Source organism: Papaver somniferum, chromosome 1, assembly GCF_003573695.1.
Source record: "Papaver somniferum cultivar HN1 chromosome 1, ASM357369v1, whole genome shotgun sequence".
NCBI classification, from domain to species: domain Eukaryota; kingdom Viridiplantae; phylum Streptophyta; class Magnoliopsida; order Ranunculales; family Papaveraceae; genus Papaver; species Papaver somniferum.
The window spans coordinates 198,948,989-198,972,988 of record NC_039358.1 but is presented as its reverse complement, the minus strand read 5'-3'; the positions used below and the strand labels follow the sequence as shown (position 1 = coordinate 198,972,988).

General features: G+C 35.5%; 3 protein-coding genes across 3 annotated transcripts; 1 reads left to right on the top strand and 2 right to left on the bottom strand.

Moving 5' to 3' along the window:
• The first annotated feature begins 2,425 nt into the window (after positions 1 to 2,425).
• Positions 2,426 to 3,718, top strand: LOC113357573 (F-box protein At5g07610-like). The gene has a single exon (XM_026601015.1). The coding sequence runs from the start codon at positions 2,426 to 2,428 to the stop codon at positions 3,716 to 3,718; it is 1,293 nt and encodes a 430-aa protein (XP_026456800.1).
• Positions 3,719 to 18,626: 14,908 nt separating this feature from the next.
• LOC113357564 (protein MIZU-KUSSEI 1-like) lies at positions 18,627 to 19,436 on the bottom strand. Its single transcript, XM_026601006.1, has one exon. The coding sequence runs from the start codon at positions 19,434 to 19,436 to the stop codon at positions 18,627 to 18,629; it is 810 nt and encodes a 269-aa protein (XP_026456791.1).
• Positions 19,437 to 22,601: 3,165 nt separating this feature from the next.
• On the bottom strand, positions 22,602 to 23,396 carry LOC113357558 (protein MIZU-KUSSEI 1-like). Its single transcript, XM_026601000.1, has one exon. It carries the CDS (start codon positions 23,394 to 23,396, stop codon positions 22,602 to 22,604), a length of 795 nt encoding a protein of 264 aa, XP_026456785.1.
• Between the last annotated feature and the right edge of the window lie 604 nt (positions 23,397 to 24,000).

Here is a 24,000-nt window from a genome sequence, read left to right as displayed (position 1 = left end):
CAAATCTGTGTCAAAACAGTGGTTATCTATAATCACTGACCCCAAATTTGTTCACAAACATTTACTTCAAAACCCTAAATTTTCAATCCAAGGACTCTTTTGGGGCGATGATTTTCACGCTCGGAGAAAACCCACGTATGGATACATCTCTCTTGATGGAAACACCAATAGTCATGTCCCTTTTGAAACCCTCACTTTTACAGGAAAAAAATTTGGTACAAAGATTGTGCAATCTTGCAATGGCTTACTCTTAAGTAAAAGTTGCTCACTCGAGAATTTTGATTTCACTTATTACATTTTCAATCCCTTCACAAAGAAGTACAAAACCTTACTTCAGTTTCAGCCTTCAAGTTTATGTCCGTTTATTGTTCATAGCTTTAGTTTAGCGTTTGATCCATTCAAGTCCCCATATTACAAAGTTATTGCTTTCTGGAAGAATGTTAATACTATAAGAAGTTGTTATGATTATGAATATAAAATTGAAATCTATATGATTCTGAAACATCCTTTTGGCGTTTGTCTGGATTTCAGACATGTACTATACCATGGAGTTCTGGCATCTTCTGGAATGGTTCATTGTACTGGTGCCACAGAGACGGGTCTTTGGTTTACTTTGAAATCAATCAAGGTTTAATAAGGGAACTTCCAAACCCTGCTCAAGAATACAATAGTACAAAGACTTTCGACATTGCTGTGTATGGGGGCCGTTTCTATCTTTGTGAGAGAGAGTGTCGTTTTGGTGGTCGTTTCAGGATATTTGAAATGGATGCTGCCAACTCTAATTGGAATGTGAAAGTCCAAGTCAGTGTGAGTTCAAATCCATATAGTTTGTCTTTCTTGGATAAAATTCTGTTCATTACTACTGAGAGAATAGAAGAAAAAGAGTCAACAAAGGTTGTCCTGCTAACAACGGAGAGTACGGTTGTCTCTTATGATCTAGTAAAAGATTTGAGGTTCGAGAAACTTTTTGACCTATCAGCATGTTCAAAATTTCAGCGCCAAGGTGCCAAATTTCATCAATATTTTGAGTCCTTAGCTTGTGTTTAGCCCTTAATCTCTGAATACATGAACTACTGAATCTCTGGCTTTGAGACCCATTCCAGAATATAATGGTTGAAGATTAGAGCGACAAGCATGCAGACCAGGTGGAACGAGGAATAAACGGTATGAAAATCATGACGACATTAGGTTATAGTATCTCAATCTTTATTATGAGTGTTAATTTTTCTTCATAGTTCCAACCAAGAGGGTATTGACTAGTGAGATTGGTTTTTATCAGTAATTTATATTTATTTTTTGAATGTACCTTGAGGATGAAGGAATTTAGTTTAGAATCTAATTTACTTCGATGATAGGTAATTTATCATGCATGTATCTCTTTCTAATCTAATTTATTTCAAGGAAAGGGACTCTCCAGTTAATACTTTCGCCTCTGTGCACTTCTCCCTAACCTCCTTAATGCTTGCTTTGCTGAGCTCTTGGGAGGGTCAAAGAAGTTTAGGATACCAAGGAAAACCATGTTCGATTCAACTGTCTCACAGTTTACTTTGCCACTACCACTAGATTCCTGCAACAACAAATAGTACCACTTAAAAGTATGCATAATGCAATGCATTCACAGAACCTTGGGAATTCCTTGAGACTATGTTGTGAAAGGCGCCCTAGGCGCTTGCCTTGGGCGCCTAGGCAATAAAGCGCCCTAGGCGCCAAGATGTGTACATTTCTTTTTATAAAAAATTTCCACGGGCGCCTAGCGCCTAACAGAACATAGCCTTGAGATACTTTTTATTTGGATTTTATTTTTTGCATGATTTTTGGGTGATCTTTATGCCGATTCCTACAGTGAGAGAGAGGTACACTAAAAGTACTAGCAGCACGAAGGCATTGCAGACTACTGCTCCTTTAGTCTCTACGAGCTTACAGTAGTTAGATGATGAGTGTGACTTAGATGAGTGTGACTTAGATCTTCCATTTCTGAAACTGTTTCAATAGTAACAGAGTCTACAATGAAACAAAATTCCTCGCAACTTCCCCCATGACCCAAATTCTTTTCGTCACCCTATGTTTTTCTTACGACCAACAACTTTTTTGCATAATCCAAAATCTACTATGGTAAAAGAAAATATGTATGGTGACCGTCCCCGACCAAGTCCCACCCTTGTATGGTCACAAAAGTTGTGTTCATTATTTATAAATCCAAAATCCACCCATGTGACGTTAAATGTTTGGAAAATCTATTTTGCTACCCAAAATATGCATTGTGGTCCAACAAATGCATGGTTGAGAATTTTTGGGTTTACCTTTACCAATTGAACTTCTCCATGGAATAAATCTCAAATCTCTTCATTTCTCTTGCTTAGGATTTTCATTTACATAATCAATAGGTTTCCTGAAGATACAGAACAGTGCTTGAATTTCCTAAAGTATGTCTTCTTCAACAGAGCAAAGAAGAGGAGGAAAAGAAAGAAAAGGTAAGATGTTTGATGATATATTGACACGCATTCTAGATGGCTTGCATAGTTTTAAGGTAAAGATGTATTTTTTAACAAAGTTAAGAAAAGGTGGAACTCATAGAAATAATTCATCATCAGCATCTTTTATTGGTAGTAATATTGATATCTTAACACTCATTCTAACTCGAATACCATCAAAACCTCTACTTGACTTCAAGTTCGTATCAAAACAGTGGTGTTCTATAATCACTGACCCCCAATTTGTTCACAAACATTTCACTCAAAATCTTAGATTTTCAATCCCAGTACTCCTCTGGGGCGATGATACGCTCCCTTCAACTTTCGAGTACATCTCTCTTCATGGAAATACCAATAGTTATGTCCCTTTTCGAACCCGATCTTTTACAGAATATATACATGGTATAGAGATTGTGCAATCTTGCAATGGCTTACTCATATGTAAAAGCTACTCGCTTAGCTTACGTGATTTTACCTATTACATTTTCAATCCTTCCACAAACAAGTCCAAAATATTACCTCAGTCTCAATTGTTGAGAAGTAATCACAGGTTTATTGATAGCGTTAGTTTAGCATTTGATCCATTCAGATCTCCGTATTACAAAGTCGTAGCTATCTGGACAGACCGTAGTACAAGTTGTTATAATTACAAAATTGAAATCTATGATTCTGAAACATCCTCGTGGGAATTTTCTGGATTTTATTCTTGTACCCTCCAACCTGAAAGTATACCAAGGAGGAAATCTGGTATCTTTTGGAATGGTTCACTGCATTGGTGCCACCGAGAAGGGTCCATGGTTTATTTCAATATTGATCGAGAGTTAGTAGGGGTAATTCCTATGCCACATCCAGCTCGAGAATATGATGCTACAATGACTTTCAACATTGCTGAGTATAGGGGCCATTTCTATCGTACTGAGATAAATCGTGAATTTGGCCGTCGTTTCAGCATATTCGAGATGGATGCTGCTAACTCTAGTTGGAAGCTGAAAGGCCAGGTTGATGTGAGTTTAAATCCATACAACAGTTCCATATTCCTTCCTTACTCTGATAGCATCCTATTCATTATTGAGAGAGACGAAGATAAGGAGTCAACAAAGGTTATGCTGCTAACAAAAGAGAGTATGGTTGTCTCTTATGATTTCAAAGATATGAGGTTCGAGAAAATTCATGACCTATCAACATATACAAACTTTAGGCATAATGTTAAATTTCATCAATATATTGAGTCCTTAGCTTGTGTTTAGCACGGAATATCCGAATACATCAAGTACAGAATATCTGGCACATTGAGATCGTGGTTTCAGATATTATTGGTTGGAGATTAGAGCGCACAAGCAGCTCAAATAGAATGAGAAATGATACAACCAGTATGAAAATCATGAAGACATTTAGGTAATATTTATTATATATCAGTGAAGTTTTTATGTTTTAATTTTTAGTTTAATTCGAATATACGTTGAGACTGAAAGAGTTTGCAGTTTAGAATTGAATTTGGTTTGTTGATAACTGATTTATCATGTACGTATGTCTGTCTAATCTTTCGAGATTCAAGAAATTTCTATTTCAAAGTGAAAATTCTTAGATCGGGGAAACGTTACACTGGTGTTTTTTTCATTTCTCAGAAAAACTTTTCCTCCCTTGTTTTCACTCTGACAAATAAGTCTATCGAGCTAAAAAGTCATAACAATGAAAATTCACATGCTCGGATATCTGAAGGCTGTCTGAATATCCAATAGGGGCTAGCCCAATTTGGCCAGGGTAACGACTCTTATATTTGTGGTTGATGGATCGAATCTATACTCCTGAGTTTGGATTTCTCATCAAAAACACTTCACATGTGCCAGGAAAAAATATAATACATAAATGATCTGAAATCTCTTTCAACTTAATGTCTCTTGGTGTCCCATAATTTGTAACAAACCCAGAATCTACTTTATGGTATGAAACAATGTCTTAGTGTAGCAAATTTAATTAGCCACCCAATATTTACCTCGTCACACTGAATCTACCTTGTGACGGTTACCGTTTGTGGTGTTTAGATAGGGGAGCTCACTTCAATGTAGTTAATTCTGAATTTCGATTTTCCTAGATCAGACACCGAGACACTGGGACAAGTTTACTATATCTCGGTTCTTTGGTGCAGGATACACGTTCCATGACAGTGCACCACCGACCGCAAGTATGCTTCGACATAACCATCCATATAAACTCCTAATTGCAGGAATACTTGCCAATGTCCAAGCCTGAAATAGTAACAATAGTTAGAACTTGAACTGTACAAACTACAAATCGCCCAAGTATACAAGATGAATAAGACCATTTAAACATAATATGCGAACTTACTGTCAGAGCGTATGACAGTCCAGACACCCTGTAATGAGCCGGCAAGCCCAACCGACCATTATTCTTTGGTTCCCTTTCCTTCTTGACAACACTGGCTTTCTTGATTTTCTTTCCATCCTTCACAACCAGAGCTGATCGAAACCTGCAGATGGTTTTTCTAAGACTAACATGACCCCATGGGAACTTGTTGAAGTTATTCAAGTTGTCCACCAAATGGTAATATTCTCCCTTTACTACATCTCTCGCGGGGCAGCCCAAAAGCAAAACATGCAAAAAAAAGAGAAGCGCCAACTTAGCGTTCTCATCATCAGTGCAGGTGGTCAAATCTCCTTTCTCGAATCGCATCCGTAGTTTGCTTACTATTACCCTTTTTCCCCAGGGAAATGAGTTTTCATGATTGGTGAACCCGCGATACATTTTGGGAGTGGGTTATCTGGATCTTCCTTTGTTGCCGCTGTCAACTTGAAGTTAAGTTCCGTAGCAAGTGCAAATTATTTCATCCCAAACCTCAATATATTCCCTCCAACCCCAAAGTTCATACAAAATGGATCATCATCATCTTGTCTCACAATTTGCCGGGAGAGTAGATAATGCAAAATTGTACTGCTGTTACGGGTTCCAGGCATATCCAGGAAGTGGCCAACTGTCGTTGAAGAAAATATTGCGTAAGCCTTTTCGCTCAAACGACCCTTGATCGTGGACATAAGATGCACAGTTGCGTGATTTGTTGTTTTCGGGTTGTTATCCCGATACTTTTGTGGGTGAACAAACTTGCTATACACATGAGATGCTTCAAGTCAGTTTCTTCCGAGGATATGCAGCAACTACAATATTTTGAAGGGAGGAGGATTCTTTGACATGGTTATTCTCAAACCATCTAACAATTTCAACACCAATGTAGTTATAAAACGCAAATGCTAATGAATCTAAAAGACTAAAACTAACTTTTGGTAATATGTTCATCTTACAATCATCTACATTACTATTAAAATTACTGCATCTCCAAAAGGAAAACCTCACAATCTACAAAATTTACCAAGTGGTCGATGGTGGTGTTATTAGGTAATTCATTACCTGTTGCCTTTGGTAGGATCAAAGAGCACTATAAGGAGAACATATTACCAACTAACGGATCTTCTCTCTTCAAATGTTATCTCTAAACAATACTCTGCAAGAAAAGACTTTATGAAAACGAATGAAACAATCATACTATGGTTAGGTTCCTGATGAATTACATTCCGACGATTCAACAGATGCAAAAGTCGTCTCTAAAGATTCTTTGGAATTGACATCATCTTGGAGGTCAGTATCCGCTGAACCTCCTGATGTAGTAGCAGGCATCTTTCCCTGACACCATAGACAAACATCCCTGACACCATGGACAAACAATCAATTTACCATCACAGCAATTCACTCTCTAAACGATATATAACAAATCAGGTTCATAATTTCAGTGGGTTTCGAGAAAGAAGAACTACACATACTTAAGTTTGCAAAGAATTCTACATCCACTGATTCTTAATCCCAAAGGTGTCAAAGGACTAAAAATCTGTTTTTAAGATATGTGGTTTTATAGGGTCAATATCTGAAAGGAGAAATAGTTTTCTTTTTCAAGATGTTGAACTAAACCATGGTCTTGACAAATTAAATTCAGGGATAAAACCTTAATTACATGTCCTAATTGGGTCTCCAATTATAAAATAAACAAATAATTAAGTGTAAGCACGATGCATATGATTTTACATATCACCAACATGACTATGTAGTAACTTATTATTTTCAGAATTGAAATAACTATTAGAAACCCATGGAACCACTTTATTGTGTATCAATAAGTTTAATGAAGAAGAATTTACCAGTTATGAAGCTTTTACCAGCGCTGAAAGCTCAAAATCCTGGACATAATAAAAGCAAAAGTTAGGAAAACACCTAAATTCATTGAAATCATTCGAGTTACGGTGAAGATAGGGATTGAATTTAACTCACGTTTAATGAATTTGATGGCGAAAGCACTAGTGTGAGTATATTTTGCACTAAATGAACTAGGGTTTGAAGGTGACGAAGGGAGATACTCGCTGCATATCTCAAGAGATAGAGAAATGACATGGTATCTGGAGTATACTTTTCCTATTTATATGGCCCATCCAAACGCGACATCAGTGCGACAATTTTTGGGATACATCCGGAATTCGTTAATTAGATAGTATCCGGCTCGGGTATATTGGAAAGCTCGTGGTATGTTTCGTTAACTATTTGCAAGTCCTGGTATCAGACATAAATATACTTCAAGATGTGCCTTCCAAACATAATTTAACCTAAAATCCATGATCCATACAAATTTCAAACCGGAAACATAAGAGAAATAAACTTCAACCGAATTTTTTTGGCCAATTTCGGCGGACACAACCAAGATTTTCGTCCAAACTTCGTCACGACATAATCAAATATTTCGCGTGTTCGACAATATGCGTACCCGTTTGCGAACTGTCGGACATGACCAAAGTCCAGAACTTAAATTTGCATACCTGTTTGCAAACTTATGTGGTTAAGTTCTAAAACCTGTTAAGTATGATTTTATACTCATGAAAAAATACATTTATCTTTGAGAACCGTGGCTAAAATGTTTTAAATGTTCATGAACTGATTATTTTGAATCAATCCGATTTTGCTTCAATTATGTCTTGTATACTTCTATGAGAACATAAACAATTGACCAACTCTATAACTAACAAAATTAGATTCATTTGATTATCATTTGATCTAGAAGTGTTAAGATAAATGAGGTTAATACAAAATTGTTCATATGGCTAACTTCAGTTAACTGTTATTAAGCCAACTCAATATAAATGTTTAGGTACAATTACCCATATCTAAATGAATGTATATTTCATTTGTGTGTAACAAGCTAATATCATCTAAAAGTGGAGAGATATTGCTTTGATTTTAAAAAAACTTAGCTTGAATCTTAAATCGGGATTTCATCCAACGGTGAATATTGATTGGTTTGTCTCAAAGTTATGAAACCCTGATTTGAAGACTATATAAAGGAGAACTCTAGCAAATGGGAATCCTAATCCCCCCACCTTTTGTGTGATGCTAGTTGCGACTAGAGTCGATCGATTCTCCTTTAACCTAGGTTTTTTCTAAAACCATTATAGGTTAACGACTTAAAGACTTCATTGGGATTCTGAAGCCAGTCCCAACTATTTTCTCTATAGCATGCGTGTTCTGATCTTACTTGTTCAATCGTATTGAGTACTGTCTTCTCTAAGAGTTCCGATAGGTAAGATATAAAAAGTAATCACAAAGCTCTTCGTCTCATTCTTTGTGATTCCACAATAACTTGTTCTACTATACCGTACAGTTAAGTTATTCTGAGGTGATCGATATTTCTAGTTTGTTCTTCGGGAATATAAGACCGAATTATCAATTGGTTCAATTTCACCTTGATTTATCAAAAGACGGAACAAAAACTTCGTAGGTATTTTTGTAGGAGACAGATTTATCTATCAGAATATACTTTTCTGTGGGAGACAGATTTGTTTATCAAGTCTTCGACTTTGGGTCGTAGAAACTCTTAGTTGTGGATGAGATCAGCTAAGGGAATCAAGTGCGTAGAGTCCTGCTGGGATTCAGAGACGTAAGGAAAACGACTGTACCTTGATCAATGTGAGATTAGTTAGGGCTCAATTATATTCCATTCTGAAGTTAACTTGTAATAGGCTAGATAGAGTCTGTTACGGTTTAATACAGTGTGGTGTTCGAATCTGGGTAGGCCCCGGAGGTTTTCTGCATTAGCGATTTCCTCGTTAACAAAACTTCTGGTGTCTGTGTAATTTATTTTCCGCATTATATTTGTTTATATAATTGAAATATCACAGGGTGTGCGTAGTTCAATCAATTGGTAAATCCAACCTTTGGTTGTTGATTGAAATTGATTTACACTTGAACATTTGTTTTTGGTACCGTTCAAGTTGTTTCTCATAATAATCAGGCCCTCGGATTTCTATCTGTTTGATTTGATGATTGCATTATAACTCTTGGATATATTTTCCTTGATTGAGTCTGACTGTCTAGTTGATTCTCTTGGAATTATATTGGAGTTAGTCCATACAGATTGCCTAACGAAATATTGGGTGTCGTTGTTAGACCCCTGCTTTCATTTTCCATGCCACCCGGTATGTCAAACATGTATCTTTAACACTGGGCCTAAGAATGAAACCTGTTTTGAGGCATATAAAACCATTTTCCTATCTTGAGTGAGTTTATAAGGGATGTCCTATCCAGCAGTGATTCGATTACTAAGTTACCCTTAATAATTTTATTATTTACTTATATACCCTTTACCTAAATTTAAAATATAGCCCTAAACTAACCAAAATCCAAAATGATTTTCATTCCTAACCTAATTTAATCATTAGTCAAACAATTTTGATTTTATTTTTCGTTGGTGATTAATTGTTGATTCATAAAATTTTGATCATTGATTAGAACCACGAGTATAAATTAGTTGTTTGAAGCATTTTGCAAAGACATTTAGCTTCAGATCCGCATTTGGAACCCAGATCTTTGTTCTTCATTTTTTTATGTTTCAGAAAAACAGTTCGGCTGATAATTAAACATGAAAAATGATATCCTAACTTCACTTTATTAAAAAAACAGACTTTGTCCGGATGTTCAAATTTTTTTTCGAATCAGCCGAACCTAAATTTGTCAGTTACGGATTGAAGTTCGACCGATAACTTGTCAGTCGAACCTATATTTTTTGAAAATATACTTAGGTTCGATTGACAAGTTATCAGCCGAACCTAAGTAAATTTTCAAAAAAAACATAGGTTCGGCTGACAAGTTGTCAGTAGATCTAGGTTGTCAAAATTAATTTTTTTGACAAATTCAACTCATAAAAAGGATATTAAACCTCATTTGAAAGTGTACCTTTATATTAACAAACCTTAATTACCTATTAATTCAAAAAATCTCAAAATCCTAATTTCTGATTCTTCTTCTTTAGCAAACCCTAACCTATTTTTTTTTTATGATACCTAACTATCTCTCAATTTTTTTTTTTTTGAAACTTAGACTATATAATCATTGACATCAACCACAAATCATTAGCATTAACTACTAATCATTAATATTAGATTCTAATTATTATCATTAACACTAATGAAGTAAGGGTATTATTGTCATGATAAAAATACGATGGATAAGGGGTCATTGATTTCACCACATACTAATTCTATTTTTTCGTTACATTGTATGCCTCAATTTTTTTTGAGTAAATCCTATTCTTATGCACATGCCAAACATCACATTTTTCCATATATGCACCCACTATGGGTATGCCAAAGTGCCAAACATATATGCCTCTATGTCAATTATAACAAATAGGCATAGACGACAGACTTTCCAGCGAGCGATAGAGTGTCCATCGCTCGATGGCCATAAAATCGCTCACTGGTCATTCCATTTCCAACGCTAGTCATTGCATCTCTCGCTGACTTGATCATCGCTCACCAGTTCCTCATCCAACGACTACTATTTTACCCTTTATAAATACCAAATTGCAAACTCATTTCAACTCACACCAGAATTTCTCTCTAGGGTTTCTCAATCTCCAATTCTTTTAATCACTCTTCCAATTCCTCATAGAGGATGGCTAATAATATGAACATGGCTGAGTTCGTAGAAAACGAACATGCTGCCGAAAATCAAAGAGTTGTTAATCGTGCCAATGTGCAAAGTGAAATTAGGAGAAGTCAATTTAGGAGAAGTCAAATTAGGCGAAAACCAAAATTCACTACTGCGGAAGATGAATGTATTTGCATGAATTATATTTCTTTTACTGAGACTTTATTCGGAGATGCATTACATCCCCAAACATTTTGACCAAGAATTTTTGGGAAATTTCAAGAACAAACAATGAATCTCAGTCATCGTGATGTTTCAGAGTTGAGTCAGCGCATCACTATAATCAATAAAGAAGTTACTAGGTATGTTGTTGTACTTCAGCAAGAAGGTCCAAATTTGAGGGATGGTATCATCGCATCTACGAAAAGACTTCCAATTTGGAAGTTGTTTGGAGATTTGAAAATATTTTCCCAGATATTTATGTTTTAATTTCTCAATTGTCCACTTAAGTTCTTATGTTTTAATTTCTTATGTTTTACATGTATCTCTAATTAAAATATAAGATTGAATTAAGAATATAATTAAGCTTAATTTTCAACAATACTCATCAAATTTTCAAATTCATTAAACTTCGATATAATCATTAATAGTCATTTTACAAGACATAAAACTAGACATTAATAATTTGAAATATAGACTTTAGAAATAAAAATTTGGGACGATGTTCTTCATCTTGTTAATCTCCTTCCTTTCATCAAACTTCCAATCAATGCGCTCATGAACGGAGTTTCCTTTGTTTATCTTCTTCTTTGGCTTCAAATTTGTTTTGCCTTGAACTTTTCTTTGTCTTTTCTTAGTTGCGGTTTTGACTTGGTTAATATCCAAAACTTGAAGACTTCTTTGCTTCTTACCTATTTCTTTATAACTATCACATATCTTCGTAACGACACCTTCAAGCAGTACTCCGGAAAAATCAAGTTATATTTCCGAATCAAGCTGTGTTTGAAATTGTGCCATTTGGGAAAATTCGAAAAAATAAATTAGATTGAAAAAGAGAGAAATAGAGAAATTTAGATTAAGAAAGAGGGAATTAGAGAAAAAATTTACACAAAATTTTTGGGGTAAATTTAATATTTGAAAATTACCTATTTATAGAAATAAAGAACTAGCCGATGGCGCTAGAGTCAATATCGAGCGATATTCATGGCATCGTTGGCGATAAAGACTTTGTCGTTGGCGGTATTGTTTATAATGTTCACTAGAAGCTCTGTCGCTCAGTGGTTTTCCCATAATGGCATAACTCATTTGTCATGCCACCTGGTATGCCAAACAACATTTTTTTAGCATGTGCATAGGAATATGCCTAAGCCTCAAAACAGGTTTCTTAGGAATAGGCCTTAACATCACTTGGACCAGGTCTAGGCACCAGTACCCTGCCCAAAGTATAAAGGGTAAATATGGAATTATGGATTCAACCCTGACTCAATAAATGTGTGGACCTAACCAAAGGGCGCAGATTCTAATTGAGATTTCTAGGGTTTACATATCAGCTTCTCTATAGAATTAATCCCAAATCTCTTCTTCATTTCTCTTGCTAAGGGTTTTGATTTAAATAATCAATTGGGGGTTTTGCTTGTTTCCTGAAGATACAGAAGAACCGGGGTTGAATTTCATAAGTTAAAAATATGTCTTCTTCAACAGAGCAACGAAGATGAGGATGAAGAAAACGAAAAGGTAAGATTTTTCTTGATACCAATAACTTAGCATCAGCATCGCTTATAGGTAGTAATGTTGATATGTTAACACTCATTCTTACACGATTACCCTCTAAATCTCTACTTGTATTCAAATGTGTATCAAAATAGTGGTATATATGATCAATGACCCTCAATTTGTTCACAAACATTTCATTCAAAACCCTACTTTTTCAATCCCAGGACTATTCTGGGCTAATTTGTCTTTTGAAGGAAAACCCACTTATAATTTCATCTCTCTTGATGGAAATACCAATAATTATGTTTCATTTGAAACCTTAGATTTTGGAGAAGATAAATTTGGTGCAAGGATTGTGCAATCTTGCAATGGCTTACTCTTATGTAGAAGTTGCTCGCGCAACTTATGTAATTTTGCTTATTACATATTCAATCCCTTCACAAAACAGTACAAAATCTTACCTCCGTCTCAAAAGAGAAGTGTTCATAGTTTTGTTAGTTGCATTAGTTTAGCATTCCATCCATCCGAATCCCCGTATTACAAAGTTATAGCTTTCTGGAAGAATAGGAAATCAAGTTGCTATGAATATAGAACTGAAATCTACAATTCTGAAACATCCTCTTGGAGGTGGTCTGGATTTTATTCATGTACTCCGGAACCTCTAAGTATACCAATGAGGCAATCTGGTATCTATTATAATGGATCATTGCACTGGTGCCACCAAGAAGGGTCTATGGTTTATTTCGGGGTGAAATACAGATCTAGGCCTGTTTTCTTTTAGGGTTACAATTCTAGGCCTCTTTTTTTTTTTCGCATAACAAAACTCGGCCTGTTTTGACCAAAATTGCTAACGGTGGTTATCCACCTTTTTGCCACCGTTAGTGTAGGATGAATAGACCTATGAGACCTTGGAATCCAATAAGCCACGCACAATTGCAGGTGATCCAGAGAACTAAAGTAAGTCTGCAATTGACGAAAACTTTCGAGAGCAGAGACTGCACACACTAAAGAGAGAAGAATAGCTTGCAGCACTGAGCCTGCAGTCTATAGATCTCCAAAATTGAAAGAACTGAGCCTGCAAATGATATATAAACGAGCTTAACTTGGCCTGCCATAGGAGGAAACTAGAGTCTGTTGAAGGTATCAGCCGTAATCTTGCAGCCAAAGTACAAAAGACTGCAAGAGTAAAGACTGCCGCAAATACTGTAACTGCCAATGTGCTGCAATTGGGGAATACTGCAGAGAGTAGAACTGTTGCTGCAGATAAATACATGTGAAACATAAAGACTTTGATTGAAATAGTCACCCTGCAAACAGACGTATTGTTGCTGCAGTAACCAAAAACTGCAGATGGAGAATGTCTGCTGCAAAAAAAATGGGACTGCAGCGAAGAAGCTGAACCGATACGTTAGGTGTATACATCTGAAGTAGACACTCTACAAAGTAGTCACAACAGTTCCTACTGTATTCATACAATTTAATTCCTTCCTTAAAGTGAAACCCATTGGCTAGAACAACACCAAACTTCCACAACATCGAAACCCATCTTCCTAATCTCAATGATTCGGACCACAACTCCATAGAGTTACTTTTACTTCTCATTATCAGCTTCGAATAACTCTCAGATAATCAACAACAACAGATCAATCTCGTACATCCCTGTCCTTCTTGATTTGGTTCAGCAACACGCATCCCTTAATTTCCCCTAGAAAAGCAATTGTCCCAAAATCTGAAACCCAAACCCTAGTTCACTAATTTCTCAAATTGAGATCTTCTTTGTAATCGAACCCTCAAATTAACTTGATAATCTTCTTGTCTAGGTCATCCTCTTCAAACCCATCCTTAGTTGATCCGGTTTAAGATCAATTCATCATCAACTCTCTGAAATCCTAGAATTACTCCAAATCCTTTCTTCTCTAATTCGAGTTCCAAAAACATCACTTCCAATTCTCAGTTCAACCAAACCCATCCATTTGATACATCTTTAATTACACATAAACTCTCAGACATATCAAGAAACCCTAACCCCTAAATCTGCTTCTCTCTCTCTCTCTGTTTTATCACCTCAATCGAAAATCCTAACGATCCTAATTATTCTTCATCATGATTTGTAACAACACCATCTCCTTAACATTATACTGTTTCATCAACTGATTCTCTCGATCAAAACTCACCAGTACTCAGAGAAGAGGAGAAAAGAAAGAGAAGAAATGAAGAAGAAAACCATTTCTTTCTATTGGATTTGGTGATAAAACCAATAAGAAAGAATTGGAAAATTTGTTGATTGGTCCAAAGCCCATATAGTTATTTATAGTAAGGTCCAACCAGATTTTTTTTTTATCCGGAGGTCCAAAATTAATAAAAAAATAGAAATGACCATAATACCCCCTACTACCAAACGTGTGTATCTACACTGCTTACAAATTTGAGTACATATCTGACACACTGCTCACAAATTCGAGTACATATATGCTAACAAATTTGAGTACATATATGCCGCACTGCTTACAAATCTGAGTACATATCTGTCGCACTTCTTACAAATTCGAGTATATATCCGCTGCTTACAATTCGAGTACATATCTGCTGCACCGCTTCCAGGTAAAGTACATATCTGTTAGAATCAATTATAAATAAATTAGCACATATTTCAGTATTGTGCATACGTACTCATGGATCAAACAAAAAAAAGTGACAAAACTCTGAATAAAACAGAATCGAAAGAAGTTTCTATCAGTACGCCTTATACGTACTGCGTATTCATGAAATAAAAATCAACTTCCTGTAAAAAAGAATTGATGAATCCTCCAAATGTCAGAGTTCAGTGCCTTACCTCAAGCCAAACTCATGTAGTTTCACTTCCTGTGAACAAGTATTGACCTAGAAAGATGGTGTCTCCTTTCTTTAGTGCCTGCACAGAATCATATAGCTTAGGATAACATAGTCACACAGGTATCGCAAAGACAACAATTGGAAGGTTCAAGGGACATCTACACTATCATCCTTCTTCCTAATCATTATTTTCCAATTTTACGATATACATCAACAGAACGCAAACATATTCGAATTATGTGACAAAAATTCCCAAGCCCAAACTGAAATTGCACTATGATTTAACCAAAATTTCAGCACACCTTTTCTAATCCATCATAATTGATTGGCAATACATCTAAAGTTGCTTCTTTATCTTGATCCGGAGTCAAAACAACCGATGATTCAGCCTTCAGTGCAATCGATTTTTCACTTTTATTAAGAACTTGCAATTCAGGGCCTATTGTATCTAGCATAACCTGAAACAAGTGAACCACCAGATATGCACATTTATTATCAATTTCCACTCTATAATCCATAATAGCAATTCCAAAAAAACGATTCAAAAACTGCAACAACAACGAAGATCATGACAATTCCTAAAACAATCCAATTCAAATCAACAAAACTTACAGCACAGAGCTTCTTAGTACTCTTAACAAGTATGATTAGTATGATTTTGAGAAAATAAAGAAAGAAAATAACTAGAAAATCAAATTGAGAGTTCAAATAAGCTAAAACCATCAAAATCTAACCAAAAAATCGAATAATTACGATCAAGATTCATAAAAACAGTACGTCATATACGTACTGATGTTTAATACACAAGCAAAAACTGAAACCAAACATATAGAAGCATAGTAAACACAGAAAAATCAGTACGTCATATACGTATTGATGGTTAATACATAAAACTAAACTGAAACCAAACCAAAAGCCAACAAAATGAAACTAAAATTCTAGATCTACAAACGAAACAAACGTGAAACATGATTTTATAACTAGATCTGGACTATTTTCATCAAAAACCTTCAGTACATCATATATGTACTGATGATTAATACACAAAAGAAAACTAAAAACAAACCAAAGACCAACAAAACCGAGTTAAAACACCAGATCTAATTATGAAATGAACATAAAACATCACTATCTATCTAGATCTAAAGTATTTTTACCAAAATTGAGTAAAAAATTAACGAATCAAGCATGAAGATCATAAACACAAAAAAACTAAATTTAATTCCTCTTTTCGGAACCTTAAAATCTGAATTTTGAATTCTTTTTCCCATGAAATCAAGAGACTTGGATCTCAGATTAAGATAGAATCAATAAAAACTTAAAATAAAGATCAGTATAGGTAAAGCAACTTACGAAATACCTCAGAATCAAAACAAATATTTCAGTATTACATATAGGTACTCATGGATCGAACCCAAAAATCAATTAAAAAACGCTGATAGAATCCAAAAACAATGACAAAACTTTGAATATAACCGAATCAACATCAGATCTAATACCTAAACATTAGATTTTGCTATAAACATAAAAATTTCTCTAATCCGAGAAGAAAAAAAACCTAAATTAAAATTAGCTTTTGAAGAAGAAAGGAAAAATGAAAACCAAAACTATACCAACAGTAAGGAAGTGAACCTACCGATTAATCTTATTTTGAATTCACGAATTGATCAACACCTCAGAAGATCTTCATAGCCGGAGCTTTTCACCGAACCACAAATGAGAAAATGAAGAAGAGGAAGAAGAAGAATAAATCGAGAAATGAAGAAGAAATTGATTTGGTTACTGCTTTATATACTTCCTCATATGTTCTCGGTATTCAAAAATAGGTCCTCATATGTTCCACACGTGTACAGGACCTGGGCTTAAAAAATTTGGTCCATTTTCATATTTTCTTTTAATTATGGACCTCTGATTAGTGGGCTTTAATGGGTGGACCTGCCACTAACTAAGAACACTATAATGGTACCTATTGGTAATTCCTAGATAAGAATTACTAAGTCTCCCAAACATTGGATTTTATAGAGATGATTTGTGGACAAACTAAATACACGTGGCTGCCATCGATTTTGTTTAATCTAAACCGTTGGATCTCATTGAGATTGCTCTCATAAGATATTTGGGCAGAATTAATACACGTGGCTACAATCAGTTTTGTCTAATCTAAGCCGTTCATTCTTCACGGGATTAACATTAAAATCAGATCAAATACCAGTACAACGACACGTGTATAAAGGGTATATGGGTAATATGGGCGTCATTATCTCATCTCATATGGGGAGAACTTGACTGAATTGACCGAGAAATTGACAAAACTAACTTTTTTTGGATGGAAACATGGATGGAGACCTCCTTTTGTTATGCGATAAAAAAGCGGCCTAGAGTTGTAACCCAGGATGAAAAAGTGGCATATATTTGTAAATAATCCTTTATTTCGATATCGATCGAAAGTCAGTAGGGGTAAATCCTATGCCACATCCCGCTCAAGAATATGATGGTAAAAAGACTTTCCACATTGCTGAGTATGGGGCGCGCCGTTTCTATCGTATTGAGAGAAATCATGCTTTTGGTCTTCGCTTTAGGATATTCGAGATGGATCCTGCTAAGTCTAGTTGGATTGTGAAAGGCCAGGTTGATGTAAGTTTAAATCCACATGGAGGGTCTCCCTCCATTTCTACATTTCTCCCTTTCTGTAATAACATCCTATTCATTATTGGGAGAGGAGAAAAAGAAGAGTCGGCAAAGGTTGTGCTGCTAACAGAAGAGAGTATGGTTGTCTCTTATCATCTAAAAGATACGGGCTTTGAGAAAATTTATAACCTATCAGCACGTCAACAATTTCCTCTTGGAACTATGAAATTTTATCAATTTATCGAGTCCTTAACTTGTGTTTAGCCCGGAATGTCTGAATACATCAACTACAGAATCTATGAGGGTTGTTTTCATCTCTTATCATCTGAAGATCTGAAGGTCGTGTGTTCGATCCACGCTCACCGCATTTTCTTTTTACCTCCTGTCATCATCATGCATTCAATGATAAAGAGAAAAAAGAATATCATGATCCGTAAACAAGATAGGTGAACTGTGAGTGTGTGACTGATCGAAAATAAAAATAGCTCCCAAATATTATTATTATTTTTTTGATCGAAAGCTCCCAAATATTTCAGTTCCGGTAAGATTGATAACAAGTCGTTAGATATGAAAAGATGTACAAATTGAACACAAAGCCGGATAAGACGGCACCGGAGGTTTAATAAGTACTCCATAAATTAGAAATATAATAGTATTGATTATTCAATAATTAATTAAGTGTTTTTGTTTTAAAAAATCCGCTTGCCCAAACTAATTTGTGACATTTTGTTTTGAGAAGTCAAAAAAGTAACTTTTTAAATGTATTCAAATAAACTATTACACGCCTTTGATTCTTGATAAGTGTTGTTAGCGTGTACAGATCGAGCTCACGTATTACCAAAACTAGAACTGTTGAGGAAAAAAAGACATTTGTTTCAACTTCCCCAACCTTTCGGATCAAAAGGAATGAAATATGTCACACAACTCTACATAGAGGCGCCTTTAATTACATCTTATGCTGATTTTGTTAATTTGGATTTCGATCTTTAGATTCCATAGTAGTCGTCATCCTGTTCGAATGAAGAAGATACTGAGTTGTTGACTATTACTTCCATCTTTATTGATCAAATGAAAGGATTCTGATTTCGGAGAACCATATATTCTTTCGAAATTTGCCCGTAAGTACATAAGGTCATCCTGGTTATGTTGATTGACCTCCTTATTATCATCAATAGAGTTTCTCAAAGTTTTTCCATTTATAATGCCCACACCCTCATCAACATTCCGCATCAAACAAAGTACTTTCTTATCAGCTAGTGATGGCACGCGTTTAGTCGCGGAACCAACCCTCCTCCCATTACAGTACATAGTCCAAACTGGCGCAGACAAGAGATGGGGAGAAGATGAATGCCGTGATTCGGTGTTGCACTCTAGTGCAATTCTTAGTAACCCACCTCTCATTTCCTTTGCGAGAACAGCTGTGGGGATGGCAAGTTCAAGAAGAAGGGTTGGAATATTAGAGTTAGGGTTTGATTGAAAGCATAAATTAACCTTTCCGTGGCGGTATCCAAAGATTGTGCCTGTCGAAATGTTATTGATCCTTGAGGTGGAAATTGTGGTGTTAGTACAAATGGGGGGTGACACTGAACGACTTCGACGTGGTTGTAAATAATGAAGGTACCTGTTGTTATAGTAATAGTCTGCTCCTCTTTGTCTTTGAAGTTGTTGATCATCAGAGTTGTTTCGAGTGCAACTTGGAATGATGAACCACATGACTGATCGAAGAAGACTCCATGAACGAACTCGATTATGGCAATCAACTGATGTGACACCGTCCACAATGTGTACCACACCACCGCCAGTTCGAGTTGCCATGGAGAAGAGTACGTGTGTGTGCTCTAAGGAGCAAGAAGAATGTTAGAATGAAGAAGGGAGGAAGAATATGATTCGAATGATGCACTTGAAACGGCTATACATATAAACATATAGTTCACTACTTTAGCGAGCCATTAAAGGCTAAAGATTTCTTCAATGATCAAGAAGCAGAAAACAAGTTGAGTGACAAAATGATGAAAAAGTACATAAACTGAGTGGGATTCACTTCATTGTAGGGACAAAGACAAACCATTATTTAACACAAACTTGAATTATTGATCATCAAAATAGTGAAAGATAATAGTTGCAAACTATTGCGAGTGGCGGCTTCACCGGCTTTTGTGAAATTCTTTGTTCTGGTTAAAGCATGTCACACATCACATCATAGGAGTATTGCCTGCCATAAACCCTCGCTTCACCGGGGATTAGTTTAGAGTTACAGTCTAGAATTCAGGGTTCAAGCTTAACAAAAAGAGAACCAGATCTTAAAAATTACATGCAAGGTTTTTCTTCTTTAGCAACAAAAGCAGCTTTGGTGCCAGACTATTTTGATTCTCTCTTGGTCCATCCATTTCAATCATTCAGTAATTAACAATTAATCTTTGATATCCCAATGATCAAGTATTTTGTTTTATATTTTCTTAACTGAAAGTAATGGTGTTTTATTTTATGTAAAAGAATAGGTGGAACCGTTTATACCGTACAATCTGAGACACCGGGTTGCAGAGATTCTATAGTGACAGCTCTTTGGAAATGGATTCAGAATTGTGGAGGCAAAAAGAGGGGAGACGAACTGTAAAGTAACATACCAGTTTATAAGGATGCTCTTATAATAAAATAGATTATTGTTTTGGACTGTGGACACATTATTTGCATTATGCGAAATAACTCTTTTTTGAGTTTTGACATCTAGTGATATTGCAGCCTGCTCCGAGCCTTGATCAACCTGCTGGTATCTAATATATTTATAGTAAGACGAGAGAAAAAACAAATGGCATGGTAGAAGTGTTTGAACTTTTGAAGCTTAGCTAGCCTGGAGGTTGTAGGTTTCACTCCCTCACCCCAACTTGCTAAATCCTGGCTAGCTTATTTTGGATTCTTCTCATTTTCGAAAAGGTTACTTTCATCTGGTACTTTATCTGACATTTCCAAACCGCAAAAGAGAAAAAGAAGAAACATTTTGGAAACTAGATTTCGCTTTTTTCTTCTCTCTTGTGCCCTTTTTTTCACATGGCAAAAGGGAGAGGCCGGCCCATTTTAGAATTTAATTAACATTGTTTATACATGCCTCTTGTTCCCTTCTTTCATACGTTGAAAATTAAATATTAAAAGTTAGTTCAAAAAAATGTTATCAAACTTGTACCAAATGGGCCATTCAACACAATATGCAAATTCAGGTCATAGAGGGAGACGATCAAGTAACCATCAATTATCTGCAAGGGCATACAATTTCAGTTCAATGGCAAATCATTGCTATTCTAGAAGAAGTTAAATCTGAAGCATCAAAACTTATCTCTTTTTTGGGTTTTACACATGTGGACGGGAGAACCAACAAAGTAGCTGACTTATTACAAAGAAAGCAAGAAAAGAAAACAATTCTGTCTGTTGGTTACTTTCTGCACCTTTATTTCTAATTCCTTCAATTGCTTATGACTCTGTCAAAGCACAGCCTGTCTGTAATGATCAAAACTCTATTGTAGGGTTTTCTGATGTTGTTAATTCTGCAGATTCAGCCACCAGAGGAACAACCAATACTAGGTTGATTCCAAATGGGACTGAATCAAGGGATTAATGTTTTCTTTGGTATTCTATCTTACTTTCAAAAAAAAACTTGTAGCTAATGGTGACACGGGGTGTTTTAGATTTTTCAATTCCCCGGTAATCATCATTTATATTGACACATTATTACGCTCAAAAGTAGTAGTGGCTTGTACAATGAGTACACCCTATAACAGTTCAAGCTAGTTCATGTAATAGGGTTTTAACTCAAGAATGCAAACTCTTAATCACCGATTAAGATGAAATAGAGCCGGCAGAATATCAGTTCACTTACTAGTCAGGTTTTTCATAATCGTAGTAATCACATCTAATTCTAAGAAAAGTTGTACGAACCAACACAAAGCCGAAAGGAATAGTACCCGAAAGTTGATTAAGCATTAAAATAAACACTAATTTTCTTTAATAATAATCGATCCTAGATTAATTTTGTTTTCCAAATAAATCCTAGATAATCAATCAGTTGGTAATAATTATGCGCAATATTAATTAAAATGTGTGCGTATCCTGGTAGACAGACTTTACAGCCGTGCTCTAGAAAACACAAATGCTTACACGGCCTACATATGCCTGATAGAGATCCTGTTTCTTTGTTGATTAGTGAGACGACATATAGAATCAGCTTCACGCTGCACACAGCTAACTCTGTAACAAAAAGGACATCATAAAGCCGGAATTTTAGTTAGTCAGATAGCACTACATGCGATCACTTATAAGCTCACTATTGGACAAACAAAAGCTATAATTATGACGATATAATCTTCTGCTCACATGCATATTCTCATAATTAATTGGCAGTTTGTCTCTCTTAGGGGTGTTTTGTTTTGCGTTATACCAATTTTGAATAAGGAAAGGCACCCATAATAATGTGAAATTTTACTCGGCTGTTTGGTCTATTAAGAATCTTCCATTATTGGTGAAACTAAGAAATCAGGACAACAAATTCCATCACATGCAAAACATTTAAGCCGACCAAACACGGTTTAAACTTTAAAGGTTAAAAACTTGTTGCACAAACGAAAACTGAGTCATTTAATCAATATTGCTTCATTAATTTGTTGCAAGTGTTGTCACGCCGATTGTCTCTTTGTTGGTGTTTGTGATGATGACACATTAATTGCAGTTAATTTATTGCAGTTTAGCTAACAGATAATTTCTTGCCTTTTGGCATGAGATCAGTACATTTCTGTTATTTTAGGTTCCATCATGCGAGTATTATTAGTGTTTGATAAGTTAAATTACGCACTGTCGTGAGGAAATTAGAGATGTTTACTGCAACATTAAATGAATGAAAACTGAAAAAAATTCTATAAATAAGTAAAAGTCGGTAGTTAATTAAATCGTAAGGGTGTAAATTACATAAGATCGATACTATGTTCACAATAATCGTCATCTAGTTCGAGTGAAGAAAATGCTGAGTTGTTGATTACTACTTCCATCTTGATTTATCAAATGGAAGGATTCTGAATTTGAAGAAGCAGATCCTCTTTCGAAATTACCTCGCAAGTACATAAGGTCACCATGGTTACGTAGATCCTCATAATTATCATCAACGGACGACTTCAATAGCGTTTTGGCATTTATAATACCCACACCTTCATAAATTTCACCCATTAAACTAAGAACTTTCTTATCAGCTTGTGTTGGTATACGTTTTATAGCGGAACCAACTTTTCTCCCATTACAATACATAGTCCAAACTGGTACAGACAAGAGATTAGAAGAGGAATGCCGAGATCTATTGTTGCACTCCAGGGAAATTCTTAATAACCCACTTTTCATTTCCTTTGCTAGAATAGCTGTAGGTAATGCAAGTTCAAGAAGTAGTGTAGGAATATTAGAATCTGGTTTCGATTGAATGCAGAATGTAACTTTCCCTTGACGGTATCCAAAGATGGTCCCTGTCGAAATGTTTTTGATCCCTGAGATGGTATCGTTTTTGGTATTCCTGGAAGGTGATACTGAACGACTTCGACGTGGTTGTAAATAATGGAGGTACTTGTTGTTACTGTAATAGTCTCCTTTTCTTCGACTTTCAAGTTGTTGATCAGAGATGTTTCCGGTGCAGCTTGGAATGATAAACCACATAATTGATCGAAGAAGACTCCATGAACGTACTTGATTTTGACAATCAACTGATGTGATTCCATCAACAATGTGTAACTGAGTCGTTCTAGTCGACATGGTTTGTGTATATATATAGAAGAGAGGGGTTCAATTTAAGAAACTAGAAGAGTTTGAGAAAGCTGAAGAACTAGGAAGAAGAAGATGATGTGAATGATGCAGATGAAAGGTGTATATATAGTGCAAAAAGAAAGAACAAGCTGATAGAAAGAGTGATGAAAAATGTCTTTTTGATTTGTTAAAATCATTCATTTTTCAAAAATAATATTCATAAAATAATTTTGGTGATTGTTAGAACATAAAAGCAATAAAGTATTAAAGTGCATATCCTGAGTGGGATTCATCTTATTGTAGGGACATACCATTATCTGTTCAAAAATAGTCCCTCTTGGAACAAAGATAAGGCCACAGACTCGCAAGTTAAATTTTATGTCACGAGGTAAATTTTGAATCATAGGGTAGATTTCAAGTCTCTAATCTAAGTACATGAGATCATTTGTAATCTCCAATGGTGGTATATTCTACACTACCTGCATACTAACACCGTGATTGGCCCGTTGGGCTAAGGACACCCAAACATAAAAAAACAAAACAAAACAAAAAACAACAAGAAAAAACATAAACAAAACTATCTTCTTCCCCTCTGATAAACACGTTGAGCCTT